The sequence below is a fragment of the Cyanistes caeruleus genome, chromosome 18, assembly GCF_971803275.1.
Source record: "Cyanistes caeruleus chromosome 18, bCyaCae1.hap1.1, whole genome shotgun sequence".
In the NCBI taxonomy this organism is placed as follows: Eukaryota; Metazoa; Chordata; class Aves; order Passeriformes; family Paridae; genus Cyanistes; species Cyanistes caeruleus.
The window spans coordinates 11,230,608-11,253,544 of NC_141718.1; the positions used below are offsets into that span (position 1 = coordinate 11,230,608).

At 43.6% G+C, this 22,937-nt stretch overlaps 1 protein-coding gene and 1 long non-coding RNA gene across 10 annotated transcripts in view; one reads left to right on the forward strand and one right to left on the reverse strand.

Annotated features, from left to right (window-relative positions):
- SPECC1L (sperm antigen with calponin homology and coiled-coil domains 1 like) overlaps positions 1-12,406 on the forward strand; it is a 67,499-nt gene extending 55,093 nt beyond the window's left edge. For 5 of the 9 annotated variants that reach the window (XM_086855708.1, XM_086855709.1, XM_086855711.1 and 2 more), the window contains exon 16: positions 673-7,852. In XM_086855708.1, coding sequence (XP_086711834.1) covers positions 673-762 — 90 coding nt within the window. In that variant the 3' untranslated portion in view covers positions 763-7,852. Of the gene's footprint in view, positions 1-672; positions 7,853-9,378 lie in introns of those variants that run through there. The other 4 variants (XM_086855706.1, XM_086855707.1, XM_086855703.1 and 1 more) reach the window with 2 other exon arrangements.
- LOC111936633 (uncharacterized) overlaps positions 11,206-22,937 on the reverse strand; it is a 51,631-nt gene continuing 39,899 nt past the window's right edge. Inside the window, exon 5 of the long non-coding RNA XR_015277713.1 lies at positions 11,206-14,828. This is a non-coding gene — a long non-coding RNA (uncharacterized LOC111936633). The remainder of the gene's footprint in view (positions 14,829-22,937) is intronic.

The following is a 22,937-nucleotide window of genomic DNA, read 5'->3' on the forward strand; positions in this document are numbered from 1 at the left end:
GGATTTTTTTCTCATCCATATTACATGACTAAGGGGTTAATAAAGGTATGAAAAGTGCTGTATGCAAACAGGAGTGGAATGCAAGTAGAAGTTACTCATTCTCTGAAGAAGGTGTTCAGCTAAAAGAACTCACAACTTCTCTTTTGAGTTCTGGAGATTCTTGCATCAAACTGAGCCTTACAGTAAACAGAAGTTACTAGGAACTACGTCACACTGTTTTGCTTTGTACATGTGCTGGAAAGGGTAGATGGGAGTAAATTATTTATTGATGCTTAACCTGATGGGAATTTTGAACTTTAATTAATATCTGAGCCTTGATTCCATGGCTCACAGTTCCTGGGTAGGTTGTGTTGATTTGCAAGGCTGGTGCAGGGTTATGTGAACACTAAAGTCTGACTATTGTACCAGCTGTACTCAGTGGGGGATAGCTTGAGCATGCACAGCATCAGGCATTTCAATCTTAAGTCAACAAAAGAACTATCTACAGATACACTATTCATTACATTTTGTGAGTAATACCAAGATATATGGAAGAAAACAGAGCTTTCCTCATCAGTACTTTAAATTGTGGAAACTTGACAGATTTACCATTCCCAGGAATGTGTGCAAACACTGCCACATTGCTCTCAGGGTTTTCATTCCTGATTTTGACCAATCTGTTTTCTGTGACAGGACATCAATGAAATGGTGCGAACTGAGCGTCCAGACTGGCAGAATGTCATGCTGTATGTTACAGCAATTTACAAATACTTTGAAACCTGAACCCTAATCATTCGTCAGATCCATGGGATACAACCACCATGAGCTACCAGATGGAAATCTTACTGAAATGCTAATCCCCATTTCACTGAAAACTGGCAACATTTGAGTCCCCTCCAACTTCAGTGACACTAGCATGGATTGCCTCAGATCGCTTCAGCTACTAAGCATGGAAACAACTGTTTAAAAGCAAGAACTTGTTGCCACAGTGCTTGGAATAACCCAAGTTATTAAGCTATTCAGATTAATTATGTAGCCTAAAGAGCCTGAACTACTTCTGTGCTGCCTTTCCAGTCAGACTTCCTGAAACTTTCTTTGCTGGGAGAGTAAGATGAATGCTTCCTCTGGCATATAGGAGACTGAATGTACAGATAAAGCTTTGAGAAGGAAAAGGATAACATGGCATCATATTACTGAACTTTCTGTAGCATCCTGATTCCACAGACTCTGAATATTCTACCCACAGCATATGGCAGCCCAAAACAGTAGAGTTCTTAATGGTAACTTAGTTACTGCCTATATAGCTATTTTCCATCCTTTAAAATGTGCACAATATTCTAGGAAAACAAGCTTTGAATCCATAATGAAAAATTGAGGGGAAAAGTGCTCTTGATACCTCAAAAAATCTGGCACAGAAGAAGTCTTCATTCTAAAGCTTCATTATAAGCCTACCTCTGTCACAATGATGTGGCTTTCATCTTTATCTTATGGATTGTAAAGACTAGCACATGCAGCTCCTGGCTTTCAGGGTACACTACACTTCAAGGAATCTGTGTAAAGTCCCTGTGCTTCCACTCTAACAGAAATGAATCAATAATCACCCCTTGTCTGGCTTGTTCTTTGCTCTCTTCCTCCTTTGCCTGTGCAGCACACGCAGCCACCCCGGGCTTTCCTCTACAGCAATACGAGCACACGCCATGGATATCTGTGGTAGAAGTTTGGAACTGGGATAGCGTTTCCTTTGTAGAGAAGATATTCTCAACAAGATGTAATAATGAAGTAGTTTGTCTCAAAATCCAGCTTTGCCATGTTTTCTGTGTGTTTTTCATTGGTCTTGCACATCCTCATCTGAGTGACAGAAGGTGAGATGTTCTCTGGGAAGGACTGTGGAGGAACTGATGTAATGTGTGTACACCCAGTAGTCTCAAATATTGCATGGAAATGACTCACTGTCACAAGGAAGGAATTGAGAAACTTTAGTCTGCTCAACTTCTTTTTTTTCTGAAAATGTACCTGAATTCATTTAGCAGCTCTTGGGCAAAAGAGTTTAAGTGCCTTAGCGATCATTGAGTTGATACGTCCTGGCACTTCAGGGCCTGGTGTGGAATGTTGATGGCTCCCAGCGGTTTCGTGGCTCCATTTGTCATGAGCTGTTTGTTGTAATTTTGTTTGTCAAATCGAGGGGAGACTTCACTCTGTCATTGCTTCTGCCTCTTGCTTTTCTGAACACTTACCAGCAGTTCAGCCACGGAAGATCTCATTAATATTAAGCAGAAGCTGACTTGAGCAGTGAGTTCTGTAACAGCTGCTATTTATAAGCACAGGCTCTTTCAGCAGTAACCCCATTGTAAAGAAAATAAATCTGTTCTATGGTGCTCTTCCGACTGTTAAGGACAGTTTGAATGTCATAGATGTTAACCCAGTGAATGCAACTGTGCTTGGCATCTGTGAAACTTCTTCATGGTATAAAAGCACAGATTTAACTCAGAAGTATTGCCAAATCCAAAACCCCATCATCTGAAGAACATAGCCCACGTGAAGAGTAATAACTCAGCATGTCTCTAGCATTGTATAAGAATACACATTTACACTGATATGTGCCTGTGAGAATTATGGAACTTTGCAAAACAACTGCTTAACCTCTGCTGAGGGCCTTTGGAGAAGTTTTCAGAGCAGCAGTGTCTCAAACATTCTTACAGCTCTTCAGAAGTAGATACCCTCAGATTATTAATTGGTGCATTTGAAGAGCCAACGTAATCTAAAAACAATTGTTGCAGGAGAGGTTTCAAGTGAAACATCTTCATTAATAGATTTTAATAAAAATCTGAAATGTATCTTCCTTTCCTCTATATTTCTTCTAATTTTTTTTTTGCTTCATTAGTTTTAATAAGAATGGTCTTAGTGCAAATACACATTATTGCTGTCTTGCTTTCTATCCTCCTATAGTTAAATTCCAGATTTTGCCAATTGGTGTTTAAGAAACCCTTCTGTTTATCCTCTGAACAGATATCTATGATTGTCTTATTCATTGCCTTAGAGTTAAAAAAAAATATTTTTCTAATGGAAAGGATAGCATTTCTTGATCTAAATTCACTCATGACCTGTTTTGGTGAGGTAATTCAAACTTTGAGCTGATTTTTTTTTTTTTCTGTCCAATGGTCATCTTGATTTACCTGGAATGTTGTCAGAATCCTTAAATGCAATAACCCTGAGAGTGTAACCATTTGTCAAATGAGAAATCACGTTTGCCAGATCCATTCTGTTAAAAATATGAGCTGCTGGTCTCCAGAAGGGAAGAGAGACAAAAGCTAGCAGTAATTATAGAAGGGATCTTGTTATGAACTTCAGAGCTCTGTAAACTTCTTCTTGGTGTGATCTGATAAAACTCTGTGAATCCAGCCCAGGAACCCTGAGCTTTGTGAAGAGGTTTTTGTGTCTGATGTGTCTGAGCCTTTACATGTGAGGTGCTGCACAGCTGCCAAGTGGAAGGAATGAAGCAATGGAAGATCTAAAGCAAACACAATGCCCTGCTGCACTCTATAATGTGTTTTTTTCTGAAGGTTCAAACCACATTCAACTGTTCAAGAGGAAAAATAGCAGTAGCCCTTCTGGATGTGGAATAAATATACTGTTGTGTTTGGTTTCTGTTCATATTTAATCCTGAAACAGCCTTTGTTTTTTATATGTGAAATGCAAGTTGATGCTGATTTACTTTCCTTTTAATCCAGAAGGTATTTCTGAATGTACTGAATCTATTGTCATCCATTTAAATTTTACTATGTGCCTTGCAAATGCCTGTGCTGTAGAATATCAGGGTTACTCATGGCCAGCTGTAGGGTGGGCAACAAAATGGAGCTGTGGGATATCCTGATGCAGGTACAGCTGTGTTATCCTCTGGATCCTGTGGATGGAAACACTTCCATAGGTGTTACACTTCATTTGCTTTCCAGTTGGTTTTGTTTAATCCAGTTTGATTTGGCTGTTTATTTAAATGGAAACACTAATTTAGTATCTCCAGTGTGAATCTCTGTCCCTCACAAAAAACATTCCCATGCCTCTGAAAAACTGAGTGAAATTTTCCCTTTTAAATTTGTGTTTGTGGATAGTTCATCCAGAATATAGTATATAATTATGATCTATTCTGATTTAAAGCTAGACTTTTGTGTCTCTTACATATAATATATTCTTCAAGTTACAAGTAGTGTTTCTGATAATTTTTTGTCTCCAATTTTATGAAATATTTCCACTGTTGTGTTTTTCTGTCAAGTTCATCATCGTGTCTTAGAAGGCCCTTAATTTGCCAGAGCTAAATGAACTCTGCTTTAATTTATTGGTGTAAACTCCTTTTAAGGTCCCTGACAGCAGTGATGCTCTGGTTTTAGGTGCATGAGGAGAAATAAATTGGACCCCTCCTGTAATGGTGCAGTACAGTGGTTTAAGCTGCTGAGGATCTGCCTTGTGAATTGTGTAGCTGTGACATTGGAGTCTCTTTTCTGTTACTGATCTCAGCGTTAAGTTTTTAGCTATTTCTTCAGTTTCAACACTCCAGACATTTGGGTTCTTCTGCATCACCAGAAGATTATTTTCACTCAGTTCTATTTCTGTACAGATTTGGCCCAGGGCACAGTTTTTATTCCAGCCTAGTTTTAACCAAGATTATTTGGGAAACTGGAGATTTGGAGAACTTGTGGGTGTTTTTCTTCCTGCCTGTGCCTGGTCTGGGGACACTGCCTGGAGTTCAGGTGGTGTGTGATGGTTCCTTCCCAAGGCTGAAGTGATGCAGTGACACCTTTAAACCGTGTTCCTGTGACTCCTGTGGTGACATCACTTCTGGTTTGCCTCTTGCAATTAACACAGCCCCAAGCAGGAGCTCCTAAGGGCCAAAACTCTTCTGGGAGGGAACCCATTTATACACCTTCATGCTAATTTTTGCCTCTTGTGAGTTATGCTGAGGTGGTCTAGAAAGAGGACCTTAAAATAGTCATGTCCATGTATGGACTGAGTTAACTGTACAGTTTGTTTGTGATCCTTCCCTTGACTTGGTAAATATTTATTTCTGTTTGATTTTTATGTTCTGCACAGCTCTATTTCTGCAATTCCTTTCTTTTAGCTACCATTGGTGTATCCCTTTCTTTAAGCTAATATTAACCAGTTTGAGAAATTACTTGTTAAGAAGTGCTATTAAAGTGTCTTCATCAGCCATGAGTTCTGGACATGCCATTGTGCTTTCCCAGGTTAGTGTGTGTTGACTGGCAAAACACAGACATCTCTTAATACATTTCATTGTCCCTATTTAGCAAGATATCTTTAATAGTGTTTCTGCATTCACAGGAGACTGGCTGGATGGGTTTTAAATTACTGTGTGGCTTGCTGTGTCCCTCCTTCATCTGAGGTTCTTCTGTTGTGTTCCCTGATTTCAGAATCAGTCTTGTAGAATACTCTATAATTATCTAACCCAAGATGTTAAGCATCTGGAATATGTAGCAAGTATGCTGTGGATAATTAATGTTAAATAACTTAAAAGGTCGAGGTATGTACAGTTCTGATTTCTGATATACAAGTCTTTTTTCCTTCTGCTACACTTGCCAGTTGTTTGGATGCAACACCCTTGAACTCAGTTTGACAAAGCCATTGTCCTATCTCCTTGAGCTGATTCATTCTGGGGTATTAGAATTATTTCTTCCCAGTGAAACTTTAGTAAAACCTATGAATACCAGATGACTTCCTTCCAACTGACATTAGATTTTGCTTGGAATATTCCTTACCCAAAGGCCACTGTCTGCCTCAGAGTTGCACAGAAAGTTCCCATCAATCCCAGCAGAGCTTGGGGATGCAGAGCAGTAGGATAAACTTCTGGCAGAAAATTACAGCAGCCTGATACAATTAAGCTGGTTTCATTTTAATCCCCTATTTTCAGGGGGTTTCAGTTTAGGTAAAACCATTCACTGAAATTTGAAATGTGGCCTGTTAGTTCTCCACTGGGAAGTATGCTTCTGTTTAATAATATTTTTGAGATTGTATTTATGGAAATGGAAAGGAAAATGTCATAAAGCTAGTTTTGTTGCACTTTTCTAAGGCTTTTGTATTTTGCATAGTTCTAGAATATGAGGAAGTTGCTTGGGGAAGTCAAGGCTTGGAACCTGCTCTGCCCCAGCATAGCAATGTATAATGTGCATTTTCACCCTAGTGATCCATGTTTTATTTTAATTGCATGTATCTGGTGTATTTATGTGCTAGTGAGGGAGCCCAGCAGACATTTCCTGCTGCACAGGAGCCATTGGCAGTCCCAGTTCCACAGCTCATGAACTGACCTGTTCTGACTGTGGACTGCACTTGCAATAATGGAATAATCCATTTTTGATTCTGAACTCTTTCAACAAGTGGGGAGCCAGGGGCTCTTTTTTCTGGTTTGGTTTTTTTTTTTTTGAGTTTTTGGTTTGTTTTTTTATTTTTGTTTTTTATTTTTGTTTTTTATTTTTGTTTTGGGGTTTTTTTTGTTTTGTTCCATTGTTGCAATGTCTCTGGAAGCTTTTAATGGTTTCCAATTATTGCATATGTTCAGTTAGGATGGTTACTTGGGAATCAGTTCAGCTAGGAGAACACAAATACATGTAACACGCTCAAGTAATTAATCCTTGTAACTTACAACATTTCAGTTTGATAAAAGTAAGATAAAACTTTTGGTTTTGTGTATTGTAAGGTTAATTTTTCTGTCTATAAGTAGCACTTTTATATGTATCTGAAGGGTTTTTTTGAACAGAAATGTGTTTTTTCTGTATATTATCTAATGGGAAGAAAGTATAACACTACTAAACAAGGCATAGACTAGTTTGCCTCCAGACTGTAAGTTCACTTTAGGTCAGTAATGATCAAGAGTTGTTCAGTGTATCTGAAATAAATCACAAGTAGTACTGGGCAGCTCCTGATCAAACCCAGAAGGGCATTAATTGGTACCCTCCCCTCTTGGACGAGGGTGCTCCCAGTTCAGGTGTGAGGCAGAGCTGACAGAAGTGTGATGAGTTTTGGACTTGCTGAAAGAACAGGATTTTATTGATGCCTCAGTCTGACTCCCCAGCACTATACTGGATAAAGATTAAATTTGTTTGAGATGACACTACAGCCAGTAATGGGATCTCCTAAGTAGCTCATTTAAAGCTCACTTTCCATGTGAGGCCTTTAAAGGTGATGTAAAACCCGGTGATTCTAAAAGCTCTTCTCATCCTTCCACCTTCTCTGATTTGTATTGGTTTTACTCTTCCTTGAAACACAGCTGCTGTGTGTCAGTCTGTGTATGGGTTTAGAAATTCTTCTAGACAAGTGGAAGTACTTTGCTTTTTTCCAGAACCCTTTTGAATGGTTTACACACACCTTACACAGAGAGAGGCTTTGCATAAATGTACAGACGTTCCCACATGCACACGTGTAAATGTGTGTGCACAGATGTGTTCTCCTGCAGGTTCTGAGCGACATGGAAAGTGTTTCAACAAGTGCTTGTGTCTTGAATACTTAGGCTGGTCTATTAGTGTATATATTTAAATGGCAAGGAGGAAAATAAAATTGTTTGCTTCTGGTTAGAGCTGAGAAATACAGCTTTGAGGAAAATTTGAATGAATGTTCCAATTGTATTTCACCCTGTTTCTGGTTTGAAAGGCACAAGTTGGGAATGATTGGAGCTAGAAAAGTCAGCAAGCCTGTGTTTAAGCTAAACCTTTTGGAGGACCCAATATGCTTTCAGTTTGCAAGGACCACTAAAGACCTGGGCATTTACTTTCTCCATAATGTATTCTGTATGAGTATTTAGTATGTACGCCTTCAATTTGCCAATGTTGCCATGTTTTCTTAATTATTCATGAAATAAAGGTTGCAAATAGCAGAACCTGTGTTTGTTTTCTTGCACCATAACCTCAGGATTTTTTTGGAAGTCATATCTCTCGGGATAGCAGCAACCTCTACAGGATCTGCCCCCAAAGGGTTTTTAAATGATAACACAGTGAATACCCCAGATAAGAGGGACGTGTTTAAGGCATCTGCTCAGCCTGTATTGTTCTAGAAAAGGAAATTGCAGAGAATTGGGCAACTTCTGTAATACATTACAGGATTAAAATTATTTAAATGTGAGTTAGCCCAACCCAAGTAAGGCAATTGTGTGCTCACTCCCTCTCTGTCTCTAAAGGAGTTGGGCTGGAGAGAGGTTGGGGACTTAATCTCTGGGACAGTTCAGGCTATTTAAAGCAGAAGCCTAAACATAAATTTTCCAGGTGAAAATAAAGCTTAGAACACCTTAAACCTGGTTTGGTCTAAATGATCCTGGATGGTAACTGTTTTCAAATGCTGATTTGGAGCTTTAATTTCAATTGCTCTGGAACAAATTGGATCCAGAGGTTTGGACTGAGCTCCAAATTATTGTAAATATTGTTTTGAAAGGCGCTGGCTAGTATAGGTATTTTAATTCTACCCTCTTTTTTTTTTTTTTCTCTTTTCTTTTTTTTTCTTAAATTTTTTTTTGAGATTCTGTGTGGTGTTTTCTGGCTGTTCAGCAATCCGGGAAATTCTTTGTGTCAGTAACATTATTCTGCAATACAGTGTCTTGTTCCTCCTTTTTGAGGTGAAATATTCTCCCCAAGAACTCCTTGCAGCCCTTCCTGCAGTGTCTGGAGCTGCTGGAGGTGTGTGGTTTAAGAACATGCCTGATTTAAGAAAACATTTGAGTAAATCCACTGAAGTCATACTCTCTCACCAGAGTATTTTCATGGATTGCCTTTCAAGCTGTCACTAAAAAATTTTGTTTAAAATGTGAAACCAGCTCCATGAGCATGTCTAAGTAGAATATAATAAAATTGGTTCATTAATTTTTAAGATCTTACTGTAACAAAAAGCTGCAGCTATATGGAATAGTAAAATAAATACCTCAGAAGCAACAGCAATATAATATTCCATTGTATTAAATTACAAAAGCTGATATTGGAGTCATGTTTTTTCTGCAGTTAAATTCTGTGGAGGAACTAAGTTAGCAATACAGAACCTGTGCTGAAATTGTGCTGAGGGGTTTCACAATTGCTTTGATTGTCAGAAGAGACTTGGATTAAATCGTGTCTGTCACAGAGTCCTACCAAGGGCAGAGATCAGAGAGGCTCACGAAGATGTGCATTATTGCCACACAGAATTATTTTACAGGAGACCCTTAGCACTGAAACTTAACTCTTTTCTTAACTTCTTAACTGGGAAGCTCTTCACAGCCAGCAGCTACTGGTAGAACTTAAAAAAAGATCAAAAAGGGAGCTGAGTTCTGTGCCCCTCTCAGCTCCCTGTGTTGTTTTTCCAGCTCTGTCTCTCCTTGAGCCCAGCATTTCATGTTCAGATGTTCACATAACTCAAACTGGTTTTCTTTTCCATCCTCAGGATTTAAGGTTGAGTGAATTCTCCTTTGCATTTGCTCGGAAAGTTGAGATGGCACTGAGGAAGCTCCAGTACCTTTTCTATGAATTCCTGCTTGGTCCTGCAGCCCAATACCTTGAATAGGCAAATTGGCTAATTAGTGTCTCTGTTCAAGATTAGAAGAGCATTTATGTCAAATTAAATATTTTTATTAGTTTCATTTCTATTACAAGAGTTGATTTGAAACTTCCCCCATGCAAGTCTTTGTTCAGAAAAAAAAAAAAAAGTCTATAAATTTTTAAAGAAGCAGATGAGGGACTGGTGCCACCAATTCTAATCCAGGTTAAGGTTTTTATTAGCATCTGTCTGCTATTTTCTCTGTGTCACCATTGTTTAACCCTTTTTGTAGAACTGAATTCCCGTATATGAAATGCCCTATTTGAAAAATACAATGTCGATTTTTATTAAATGGTTTTTATCCTTCAAGGTTTTCCATTCTTTGGAACCTTCTTAATCTCATTTTGAAAATAGGGTTGGACACAGGGATGGTCTCATCACATTTTTAGCCATCTGCATTGATTCTATAGTGTGGGGCACTATTTGTGTTTCTCTGCAGTGCTGTGCATAGCTCACTCCCTTGTTTATGTCCTTTTCTTAAACCATTTTAGGCTCTTTCCTCACGCCAGAAGCCCAAAAGTTAAGCTCTTAAAAATGAAAGAAACTTGAGAAGGAGACATAACAGTCTGGAGACAACTTCACTGAGCTGTTGACAATATCATATTTTTCAAAAATAAATATCCCACAGAGCACCAGAATGCCACCGTGTTGAGTTCAGGCTGTGTCTCCGTGGGGCCACACTCAGAGTCCATGGGCTGCACCAGGGCACAGCCGGGGCTGTCCCTGCAAAATCACAGCTTTGCATTGTCAGCTTTGCAATTCAGGAGCTGCAAAACACCCCCACAAAATTAATACAGCTGGACTTGGGTCTGGGCAGAGACAAATCGTAAAAGGAAGGTTTGGTGCCGTTCTACTCTTGGCCAGAGGTCCAGCTGGCATTGAAATGGGGTGCTAAAACATGAGCTCAACTCCATAAAGCTCTGAAGTTGTGTCATTTTGCACCAACATTTCCAGCAGATGCTATTCCCTAGCAGGGAGTGGTGGGGAACAGGGTCAGCAGCTACTTTTTGTCTCCAATTTGTGTTGTGACAAAGCTGGGTTTTATACACAATGTGTATTTTGTCAAGTTAAATAAGAGTTGCCCTCTCATTGCTCCTCACAATGAAATTATAATAGTTCAAGTGAAGAAGAGTCAAGTGACTTCTGCTGGGCCTTTCAACTCCAACACTTCATTTATTGTGTAAAGGTAAGTTATATTTTAGCTGTTGCTCTGCAGCTCCCACATGATGATTCATGCTACCAGTTTTTCTTCTATTAATAGTTTACAGAGAGTGCTTAAATTTAGATTGAATTCCATCTCATAGTCTGTCATGCTGAATAGCATTGAGAGAAATAAAGCCAGAGTCTTGTTTGGGCAGTGCCTTTTACGGAGAGTGGTCGACTCCTGACAAGAAATTACTGAAAATCCTTCCTTCCTTCCTGACCCAGACTGGATTCAGACTGTGCTGGGGGCATGGTTTGCATTACCCTCTGAGGGAAAATCTTACCTTGACTTCATCTTCTTAAGCCTTTGGTTAAAGCTGAACTCCTCCTGTGCTGGAATTGAACAGTTTGTGCTGAAAGGCTTCAGTCTCTGACACGGGAGTGTCCTGCATTGTGATTTTAGCCATGGACATTGCCAGCACAATTCTGCATGTCCCTTAACAAAAGCATTTCAGAAAAATCAAAATTTCCTGGTGTTGATTTAAAAATTTAATATTTAATGTTGAACAATGTGAGTGAAATATTCACATATATACAAACACACATACAGATTTGTATTTATATATATGTCTCTGTCTTTAATGTCGAAGGATTTACTGGTGTATCCAAAGGACCTGGAGTAACTGTGCCCTTATCCCTTCTTTTAAACACAGGTGCCCTTCACTGCTTTTGAGGAGATTCAGGCAGTATTTGTGGGAATGGGATGTGTTCAGGTTAGAACACAACATTTTTAACATCCTGTTTAACAACATTGAACACGTGTGCTAATGCAACACTCACTTTGATGTTCTTGGCAAAATATGCATCCCTTAAATGTAATTTTGCACATATTTAATAATTCAGTCTGGTTGGAAAGAAAATATGCATAATAGAGAAGAGCCTCAATACCAATAAAGCATTAATCTCTTTGTAAAGACAGAAATATTTTTTCTGTTTAAAATATGATTAATTCTTCCAGACTCTGTCCTAGGCACAGTGATCATTTTCAGTCCTGCACATGGAAGCCTCAGTACCTGGGTATGATAATTTTCTTCCCAGGGTGGCAGGCTGTGTTTGGTTATGAGCCTGTTTCATGTGCCAGGGGTGTCCCTGACGTGCCCAAGGTGTCAGCAAAGAGAAAGGTGAGTTTCACAACAGGTCTCAAGCATGAGGTTTTGATCTACTTTGCTCTCACCTTTTTGAAGGAAGCATTTCAAGGGTTGTTCTGCACAGGCTTTCCAGAGTTTACTACTTGAGCTGAATTGCTGAGTGTGAGGAGTGCAAATACTCTTATCACTACTTTTCAGCTGCCCAAAACTCAGGACTTTGAACAGGATGTTACTGCAGCTCTGCTTTCCAGGAATGGAAAGCCTTTCTTGGCTCCACATGGGAGAATGGGAAAATTTAATTTCTGTCCTTGCAGTCCTGGACTCCTTTCAGCTCCGAGCCAGCTCTGAACGTGTGGCAGTACCTTCCCATGGCTGCGGGGGCTGCTGGAAGCTCTTCTGTGTCCAGGAGGTTTCAGCCTGTCTCTTCATGTCATCTCATCTTCTGCCCGGACACAGCAGTCACAGTAATGCTGGTTTATTCTCCAGAGTGACCAAGGGAAGTTGCACTCCTGCTGCTACCACCCCTGCATTTATTATAAAAAAAACAAAATATAATAAAAGCTGTTTGTATTCATTACTGTCAATTTACTGTCATTGGCCACTGGTAAGGGAGGGCATAAGTAGAAATACCCAGAGGTAAGGACACTACACATGGAATATGCACAAGAATAACAGTCTGAAACTTGACAGGGAAAATGGCATAGAAGCACTAGAAAATCAATTCATTTTTTAGTTCAAAAAGAAAGGTAACTGATCTATTCAGATCTTATTGTAGAAATGGAAGTTATCCTATCCAACTGCTCAATAGGACATAAAACAGCAGCTGCTCATTATAAACACAGTTACTTGTGCAGAAGTGAGAAATGAGCATGCAGAACACAGGGAGGGTCTGGCCCAGTTGCTCTGGGAGGTGTTAATACTGATTTTAACAGCTTGAACCACTGCAGAGTTCCCAGCTGCACAAATAAACTCAGTAGGTGACAGTGGGGATGTGATATGCCATCCAAACTGGAATGGCCAGTGAGGGAAGGTACTGCTGGTTTGGTGCTTCTGGTGTCAGAACACTTCCATGGAGGGAAAGTAATTTCTGAGAAGCTTTACAAGATGGTCAGGGAGCCATTATCAGCCAGGCCTGTGAAGGTACTTGGATGTTTGCTTTGGATCTTCTATGACTTGATTTTAAAAATAAATTTATGTGGTCTACATCAAATACTCTTAAAATTGGTTAGCTGCAAAAATCAAAGAATTACAACTGGGAAAATAAACACCCAATGATGCATTTCTGGGGACCTTCAAAGAAAGATGTGGTGATCAACATTTGTGACTTGGGAAATTTGTAAGGTGATATATTGAGGATGGGATGGTTGGAATAAACCAGCCTTGCTGTTCAGCAAAGGGGGTTGACTGCAACAACTTTGGGTTTAATGTATTCAGGAACAAAACAGTATTTAGAAACTGCATCTCTGCTCCTTAAAAGTATTTTGATTTCCAGCTTTCATTGATTTCAGTAGGAGAGAGTAATTTGGATGGCTTTGAGGATCTGGGCCAAAGAGTGAGGCAGCCTCTGCAATACAGGAAACACTGCCCTGGACAGGAGCACCACCAAGCAGATGCAGCAGGGCCTGGCAGCTGATTCTGACTTGCCCCTCTAGTTCAAAAACAATTGCACAGCTTAAAATTTCATGGAATATCAGCTAGGAGTGGGACAATACTACCTCTTGTACAGGGCAGATGTGAGGCCATTACATGAACAATATCCCATTCCTAGTGTCTGTATTTTTTTAAAAAGCTCTGGTAAACATCATGTAGGCAGGTGACATTTCTAAATCTATCATTTATGCAGCATGTTTTCATGAGGCTCCTAATTTTCTCATCTCCCACTTTTGCTTTTTCTCTTGACTTGGCTAGTCAGTGTATGTGTTCCTTAAAATCATTTCATGTTACTGTGTGGTAAATTACTCCAGCTTTTTCTGTAACTTCCTGGGAAAAATTACTTTTTTTTTTTTTTTTTCTCCCCAGAGGATTCCCATTGTGTTTGGAGCAGCCTTCACTGAGCTCTGTAGTTCCCAGCTGCGTGGCTGAGCCAGCCCATGAACCAGCCTGGGGTAAGAGTGAAGGGGAGGGCAGTTCAGGTGCCAGGTGCTGCTGCCAGTGCTGAATTTTTAATGTTTAGATGCCCATAGATGTTGAGGTCGGCACTGAAGGAGCTGCTGCCAGTTCTGCTCCTTCTTTCCTACTGTCTTGTTTCACCAAGGAAATGTAAAAGCATCGCTGGTGCCGCTGCTGCCGGGGAAGGCAGCGAGAGCAGTGCTGGGTGTCGGTGATGTGGGAATGCTTTCCGAGTGGAGAATCCGAGAATAAACCTCCCTGCACGACACCCAGCCCGTGGCAGTCCCTGCACAGAGGGGCCTGGGCTGGCTACCACTGAGCTGGATCAGTCTGTCCCAGGCTGGGACCTGCCACTGGCTTTGTTGGAAGCGCGGAGTCACGCTGGTGCTCCTTCCTCTTTGCAATGTCCACCCAATAGGAACACGTGGATTACTTACTCGCTAAGAGGTAAACTTGAAAAATAGAAGTTAAAAAACTTAGAAGATACCCACAACGACGAGTGGGATGAAATTCTTGAGAGGTTCTCTCCCTGTTTGAGAATCTCTGCCAGATGAGTCATGGCTGTCCCCAAGTCCTCCGGGGGAGCGGGAGCTGGCTGGGGACAGGCGCAGCCCCAGGGGCACCGCCGGCAGGAAATGTGCTGTGTGCTGGGGGGATCCACGGCCGCCTCCCCGGTGGGAATGTGCAACTGCTGACAAAGAGTCAATATCTCTGCAGAGAACTCTTAAAACACTTCCAGAGTGGCAATGCACAGGGCGCCTTTCCGTAGGTAGCAGTGGCAGCTGGGAAGAAAGTGAAGTTTCTCAGTGTGTGCAGCCTGACCCGATGTCCCCCGGTGCCACCACGGCCCTGTGTGCTACAGCTGCAGGCTTCGACTCGCTGGGTGGGTTTTCCAGCCTGGAAAGAAGTAGCTGCTTAAAATAATGTAGTGTCAAAGCCCTCCTCTCCTCCCCTCCCCTCTGCCCTCTCCCCTCTCCTTTTCCCTTCCCTTTTCCTTCTCTTCTTTCCTCTCCTCTCCTTTCTTTCCTCCTTTCATTGTATGCAGATCCAGCCCAGTCAAAGCCCGCTGCTGTCACTTGCAGGTCCCTCACGACAAGCGAGGACTCTCAAGTAAGTGCCCTCTCTCCTCCAGCCCCGCTTGGGGATGCTGCTCCGGCCCGTCCGTGTTGGCACCGAGCCTCGCGGTGCCGGCTCGCGTCCGGCCGCCAGGTAAAGCTGCGGGGCTGCCGAGCACCCATCCCGCCGGCAGCGGGGCCGGAGCCGTTCCCACGGCCCCACGGCCCGGGGCCGCTCCCGGGGCCGCTCCCGGGGCCGCTCCCGGGGCCGCTCCCGGGGCCGCTCCCGGGGCCGTGCCCGCCCCGCGCCGCCCTGCAGGGGGAGCCGCGGCAGCCGCGTCCTGCGCGGAGGCGGGAGCGGAGCGGGGCAGCGCCGGCACCGCCGCACGGCTCCGGGCGCGGCCGGAGCGGAGCAGCGCCCCGAGGCCAGGTGGGTGAGGCCGGCGGGCCCGCGGGGAGGGGCGGCGGGGGCCCGGGGTGCAGCTCCCGGGGCGGAGCGGGACCTCCCGGCCGGGGCGGGCTGCGGGGCTCGTCCCGCTGGGGCATCCCGAGCGCGGCTGTCCCCGGCCCCGGCGGCCGCCGTGCGCGGCTCGGGTTCCCTTGCGGCGTCCGCTCCCTCTCCTGCCTGCCCCGCCAATTTGAAAAGTGGCCGCCCCCTGCCCTCTCGGTGCGGCCGAGCCCCCAGCCTCAAGGGGCGATTTTGCCCTGCTACCGCTTTCTCGTGCCCCGGCTCGGATGGTGTTTCCCCCGCGGAGCCGGTGCTTTTCAGCCGTGCCGATTCCCGACTGTCAGTCCCTCGACACACCCCCGCGCTCCAAGATGTTTGCTCCACGGGTCTTCCCTCAAACATCAGGTGCTGGACTTTGCCTCCCTGCACCCAGCCCTCCTCCGGCCCTTCAGCGGATATTTGTGCTTAATCATAAAATAGCGATTCCACAGGAGCACCTTTCATCCTGCAAACTTCTCCGTAGTGCTTTCAAGGAGATTTCTATGCTCTTCACAGTCGTGTTAAAGGGAAAGGGGCAGGGACTGAATAGATGGCTTCGAAGCTGTGCGATCTTGTCCCATTCCTTGCCCCCAAAGCCCCAGCTCTGCCTTATCTCGGGCGAGCAGCTGAAAGTTCCCGAGCAGAGCTCCTTTGGCTGTGGCCGGGAGCGCTCAGCCCCGGTGCCCCGCGCTGGAGCCGCCGCTCCCCGAGGGGCCCGCGCCCCTGTGCTGGGGGAGAGGGCAGCAGGAGGACAGACAGACAGACAGACGGGCTGGGAGGCGCGGGGTGTCTCCGGAGCTGCCGGCAGGATGTGGCTGCAGGTTTTGGCCCTGCCCGGGGCTGGCCGGAGGCAGCAGGTGCCTTCCCATCCCGCTGTGTCGGTGCTGCTGCGTGGTGCCCTCGCTGGGGATGCTCCTGGGAGGAGATTTTCTGCGCGGTCATTCGTGTGGTCTAAGAGTCACGGATGCTTTATTGCTCTTTTGTGCCCTGGACAGTGTGAGTTTGGGGGATCTCGGGTGCAGGGGGACTGCAGGCTCTGCTGTAGCCTGAAAGGAGGAAAGGTGGTTGAGCGCCTTCTTCAAAACTGCCTGGAGCACTGAGCCCACAGAGACAGGAGGGGTTAACTTAAAGAGAACAACATGACTCACTTGGTAAATAGTTAATAGAATTGCTGTAACTACTTAAAATTATTTTCCTAAGCAGATGGCCAACTATTAGATAACTCAGTCTTTGGATGTATTTGTTTTCAGGTTTCTTATCAGGCTGGTAAGTCTCAGGCACATGTAACTCAAGAACTGGAGTAATTGATAAATTCCTTCTTCTGCATGAGGGAAACTAACAGAGAGAGAAAGCATGGTCAGCCCCTGCAGTTAGAGACACCTCTGGAATATATTGCCCAAATGAGGTAGAAAAAGATTAGATAAAGCAACCAGCAAGGATGTGAGAAATATTTCAATTGAGTTATCTCTGTGGAGGAAATACCTTATTTTGAATCTCAATAAAAAAGTCAATATAAATGTAATCATGTACCACAAAAAACTATGGAAACAAAATCCTGTCTAATGTGGCAAATGGATTAAATCCTGAATTAACCAGGAAAGCTGTGAACCTCTGAATTTGTAGAGAAAACATGTGGGTACCAACTGCAAACATGTATGTGTATACATAAAATAAAAATGACCTATTATTGCAGGGTGTGAAAAAAAAAAAAAAGGCAAGCAAGTCTCCTTTTTAATGGTGGCCATGTGGTACCTTTGTAATTTTCGTGTGTATATAATCTGTGTCTTTCCATGTGTATTTTTATACGTAAAAAACAGAACCAGCATCACCCTGTACCAGGAATGTTGGCCCAATAATGATGTATTTAGCCTCTGTCCTATCAGTGGGTGCAAAAGGCACTGAAGGTCTGAGCTGGAAAGGCTCTGCCAGGTCTCTCATGTTTGCATTTCTGTTTTTGCTGGTGTTTTAATAGGATGTTTCCATGAGGGCTGCTGCTGCTGCTATTGCGTTTGACTGTAATCAGTTTTTGAGAGCTCTTCATCTTTTTGGTTTAATCTTCAGTGATGGATTTCATGTAGAGCCGTGTGGTTGGGTTCTCCTAAGAACCACTGGGAAAAGCTCAGCTCTGCAGAAGGTTTGGAGGGAATCTTTACTCTTCCTTTCAGTCCTGTCTCTCAGAAGGGTCTGGTCCCCCCTTGGTTTCGAGCCTGGCTGCTTTTCCATCTTGTGTTGAAGGAAAGCCTCTCCCTTTACCACTTCCTTTCTGCCTGGCTGACTGATGGCTCTATGATTTCTCATCTGTACAGGATGTTTAAGGTTTCACAGATTTCTCACCATTTTCACTATGCTTCAGCTCTTCGCTGGGGTTTGACATTTCTGCCCACACGAGATGGGACAAGGCACAGTGTGGGGAAAGTCTGAGTTCTGCACAGCTGGCAGTGAGGTGTTCTTCATCCAAAAGCTGCTGCCAACATCTCTTGGTGTCCTGCAAAGTTTGTGTCCAGCTCAAACAGACGCCAGCTCTGCTTGTTCATTTTCTCATTCAGTCTGGATTGTGATTAACTCCCAAAGTTGTTCTTTATTGTGTGATTTCCATCTGAAAATGGAGATGAGCTATTAAACATTTTTTTTTTGTTGGACTCCGAAGTAAAAACCAGGAAAGAGATCTTGAACTGTGTGTCAAGGAATCAGAGAAGATCCTCACAAATCAATGGAGGGTTATTCCCCTTTATCAGGACATTTGGTATTTAGGACCAGAAAGTTTGGTTGCTTCATGGACCATCTTCAGGTTTTGCACAGTGCACCTGAGCAGCCATGGTGAAGCTGCTTGAACAAAATAGCACCAGTTCCTTGCCTCTCTAATAATTTCCAAAATGATGAGGAAGCTGCCACTTAATGAAATGCTTCTGTAGCTGAATATTGAGGGTTGGACTGTTAGGGGTGAAGAACTGGCAGCATTCTGTCTTGGGAGGGCAGGAGGGTCTGGGCAGATGCACAGGAGGTGATTTAACCTCTGAAGGCTTCAGTTCCTTCTGTAGTCAGAAGATGCCTCTCCCTTCACAAAGGTTGCATCTGTATCAGGAATAATTATTGGTTGTATTGCACTTTTTTTTTTCTGCAGTAAATCTCTGTAGATCAGAATGGACAGATGGCACATACAATTCTCAATTATGGAAAATATCCTTAGGAGGCACTTGGAGGTCATCTAATGCAGACCTCTGCCCAAAGGCAGGATCAGCTATGGATTTTCATTCCTGACATCTTTCTCTATCCTGCTCCTCAAGACCTGCAGTGGAGACCCCTCACTTTCCTGGTGTGCAGGAAATACCCTGATGTCCAGCTTAAACCTCCTTTGCTCTAGCTCGTTCTTCATCCTGACCACAGTGGGCAACCCACAGAAAATCAGCAAAGAGTATTTCAAAGTACTTCACAGAATGCAGGTATTTGGTAAATGAGAGTGAGTAAAGGTGTGATCTCTTTCATTTCTCAACCTAGGTCCTGGGGCTCTTGCTGATTGGGATTTTAAAATTTTTATTTCTTTAAAAGTTACACATTTCAAGCCCAAATAATGTCATTTTCTTACCAGTATAAATGCAGCTGTGGAAGGCAGGGTTTGAAAAGAAATGACAGCTACAAGACAAATTGTATTTATCTTAGATGGTAAGTCAGGGGTTGCATGCAGTAGGTTTATCACCATCTGACAGGTAACAAGATAAAGTCCAGGTGTTACACAGGGATGTGGAAAGACTTGAAAAAGGAATAAGGAATACTTTACAAAGCATTTTCAGGGAACATTTGCAAACAATGCACCTGAGACAATGGAGAAGTTAGCAGGGAGGGAAACTTCTTGCGGGGATGATTTGAGCCAGGGACAGGGGGAGGGAAAGGCATGCAGGGGATGAAGGAATCTTCCTGTCCCTCTCTGATACAAGGAGAGGAAAGGGGGGTTTTCCTGGAGCTTTGGAGACGTGACGGGTGACATGCTGGGCTCCTGCCTGTGTGTTGATTAGCATTTGTGATTGCTCCCAGTTCCAGCGGGGAAAGCACTCCGGCATTCTGCTCCTTGCAGCTCGGGGCTGTTTTATCTGCCGGCAGGCTGCGATACGGCATTCCCTGCTCCCCGTGCGTGGTGTCTGTGGCTCCCAGCTGCCGCCGTGGCCCTTGTTCCGCTCCTCCCGGGGGGGTTTTGGCTGCTGGAGCCTCTCGAAGCCCAGCCCGGGGCGCGGGGTCCCGTCTGAGCATCCCCCCGGGCAGAGCAGCCCCTCGCCCGAGCGGAGCGCAGCGCAAGCTTTTAATGCGTCCCTTCGGGAATGGTGAGCTTTGCTTTTCCCTGTTAGGAGTTTCCTCATTTAGTATTCAGACCTCAGAGTCTCCTCTGTTTTTCTCCTGGCTTTGCTTTGTTGGAGATGTTTTGGTTTGGGTTTGCACTGTCGAGTATCTCCTCTTGCTTCTTGTCTCCCCTTCTCCCCCCGTTATTTTTTCTAACTAGGGCAGCATAAATGTTTCTGTCCTCTCTGCCTGTTCTCTGATATTGGCCTCTTATGCAAATCCCCCCTCTCGTACTGGGAAAGTCCTCTACAAACAGCCCTATCATTTTCGTTATTGAGTTCTCCCCAAAAGAACAGGATTGTCAGATCCTGGTATGAATCAGCTGTTGAGCTTAAAGGACTTAAGGGAAGTAGGTGGTTAAATGTCATACTCTGTGATAATAACAACTTTGGTTTCAGTATGAGATCCATACACTTGGGCACAGACTGGGATTTTCCATAGGAAACATTCCCCTGGATAAAAGACACCTAGGAGATAGGCGGCTTTTTATTAAAATCTTCTGAAGAGAGGCACGTGATAGAAATTGATTTGAATAATTACAGTTTCCACATACGTCCAATCCACAGATCAGTGCCCAGGTTCAATGGGATGGTGGAAAATCACATCAGACTGACCTGGGCTGGCACCAGCACCATTACAGCTTCTGGAGCATGTGTGGGGAAGCACATTGACGTTTAAAAAAATTTGTAAAATGTTCTGCAGCCTGGATTTGGGCAAAAAAATGACCTGTGCTGGTGCCTGCCTAGTCGGGGATAATCTGGGACTGTTTCTGATAATCACAAATGCAGGCCTCTTTAGCAGACCTTTTAAAACTTTGTCAGACACCTAAAAAACATGAATACTTTCTTTTAGGTCATCCTGTGTCTTATGAAATGTTGATCCAAACTTTGCTTGACCATTATGATTCATTTAGGGTTCTTGTTAACTTTCCTACCCCATTCCTGAATGGAAATCTTCATTTTCCTTTATGTAAACATCGTTCAGCCCAGCTGTATGATTACAGCAGGCAGATGTATGATTACAGATGGGCACAGTCCACGTGGGAGAAACCATCCTAAAGGCTTGGGGTATCTGAGCACCTCTCTGGGATCCATCTCTGCTTGACTAACATCTTCTGTGTTTGGAGTCAAATGTCACCATCCCTAAGGAATTTGCCTTGGAGGTCTGTTTTGGTTTGTCCTTGTTTGGCAAAGTGTGAGGCTCATGGTTGTCATGCATTTGAGAAATGAGTGCAGGTTTCTTTACAGATGGGCCTTTTCTACGATGTCTTGTTGTGCAGCGACTGTAAAATATCTTAAGTTTTCATAGGACACAAGGGCCACTTCCCAAGGCTGGTGGAGGTATCTCTGCTGTAGTGGGGTCCTGCCAGCTGCTCTCCTCTCCTTTCTGCTCCCTCTGGACAAGAACAGCAGTTCATGAACAGCCAGCAAATGCAGTAAAATGGTTTCTGGAGTGATTTATGAATGGCTGCTGGTTCTCCAGTGTGATGTTTGGGTGTAGAAGGACAGAAGTCACTGCTGAAATGACTGTGTCATTTCCCCAGCAGCTCTGTGCTCTCCCCCCCAGCCCAGCAGCTCTGGCTGGCGCTGGAAGCGTGAGAGGTGTTGGGCTGTCACTGGAGCAGATGTGCTCTGACCACAGCACAGGGGCTGAGGAAATGACAGAAGGACTTAAAAGTCCTCAGAGCACCAGCCCAGACTGACACTCTGGGATCAGTAACGGTGACACTGGAAAGTTCTTAATAAATGAGATTATAATCAAGGACTTGGGGGAAAAAAAACATTCCCTTTGAGTAGCTCTGGTGTGGCTGGCTGGAAGTGCAAGCCACCTGACAAGGGTGACAGCAGTGTGGTGCAAGTCACAGCAAAGAGGTGAGGGAATGACAGTGAGGACATTTGGCCTCGGGCCATCATCAGGGCATCAACTCCTTATTCACAGAGGGTGGCAGAGTCCTAAAAATGTCTTAAATAGCTTTGAGGCTTTGACAGAAGCATTGGCAGGATGGTGAGGCTGACACTGAGCAAATAAACATTAGTAGTCAGAGTTTAACCTACAAAATGGATGAGGGAAAGTTGTTGGAAACAAACTCAGGGGACAGAAAATTTGTTATTGTGGCTTTTGCCTGCTTTTGGGATGAACAGTGTTGTACAATGCTTTCCTCAGGATAGGGAAGGACAGCTGGGGAACATTTTAAGTTACATTAGAGAGAGACAGTAAGAATTAGATTCTTTCTGCTGTAGAAGGATGTTGGTTGACCTGCTAGAACAGCTCTCCCTGCAGCAGGGTGAGTTTTTGTTTCACCATCAGAGCTTATGCAAACAGGCAGGACAGTGCTCGAGGGAGCAGGAGCAGGGATCATGGGGCATGGTGGAGAGAAAACCTGTACTTAGAGAAGGCAAATAGGGTTTGGGAATAACTGGATAAAAATGCAAGAAAACTAACAGATGTACCCAATTCTCAACTGCCTGTCTGCAAACTTCATACAGAAAAGAGAAGCAAAGTCACATCTGGAGAGAGGTCTACTCCATTATTTTAAAATAGACCAGAACGGATGCATTAGCAATATGATAAATATCTTCAGAGTAAATTCTTCCCTTGCCCGTATTCCTCAGTGGGTCACCTCTTCTTTATATTCTGTTTCCTCATTTCTCTTATTTTGTCCTTGAAGGAAATGCTCCTCATGTGTGAACACAGCTGGTTTTGGTAGGGCTGTGAGGAGGCAGAGTTTGCCTTTGAGTTCTTCCCTCACACAGGAAAGGAAAACTGGCTCCTCAGAGACATTGTGGATGATATTGGCAGTAGTAACTTGTTTCTGGCCATGGTACATGGTTTTAATTATGCTTTTTTACTTGTCTGCCTTATGAAAGCCTATCCAAATGCTCTCTTTTTTTTTTTTTTTTATTTTTAGAAGTGCCACCATAGATAAATGAACATCAGCTGTCCTGAGTGCAAATAATTTGCTCAAAATCCAACATGTTTCAGTGTCTTTTGGCAATATATCATGCCTGCTGCCCAGTGAGACTTTGGTGAGCACAGGGGAGCTGTTTTCCCTTCTGTTTGTTTGATCTGGCTAATTTAACTGCTGGTCATTCATCCTTACTTAGTTTCGCCCTTCTTGGCTTTTTGTGACCATTA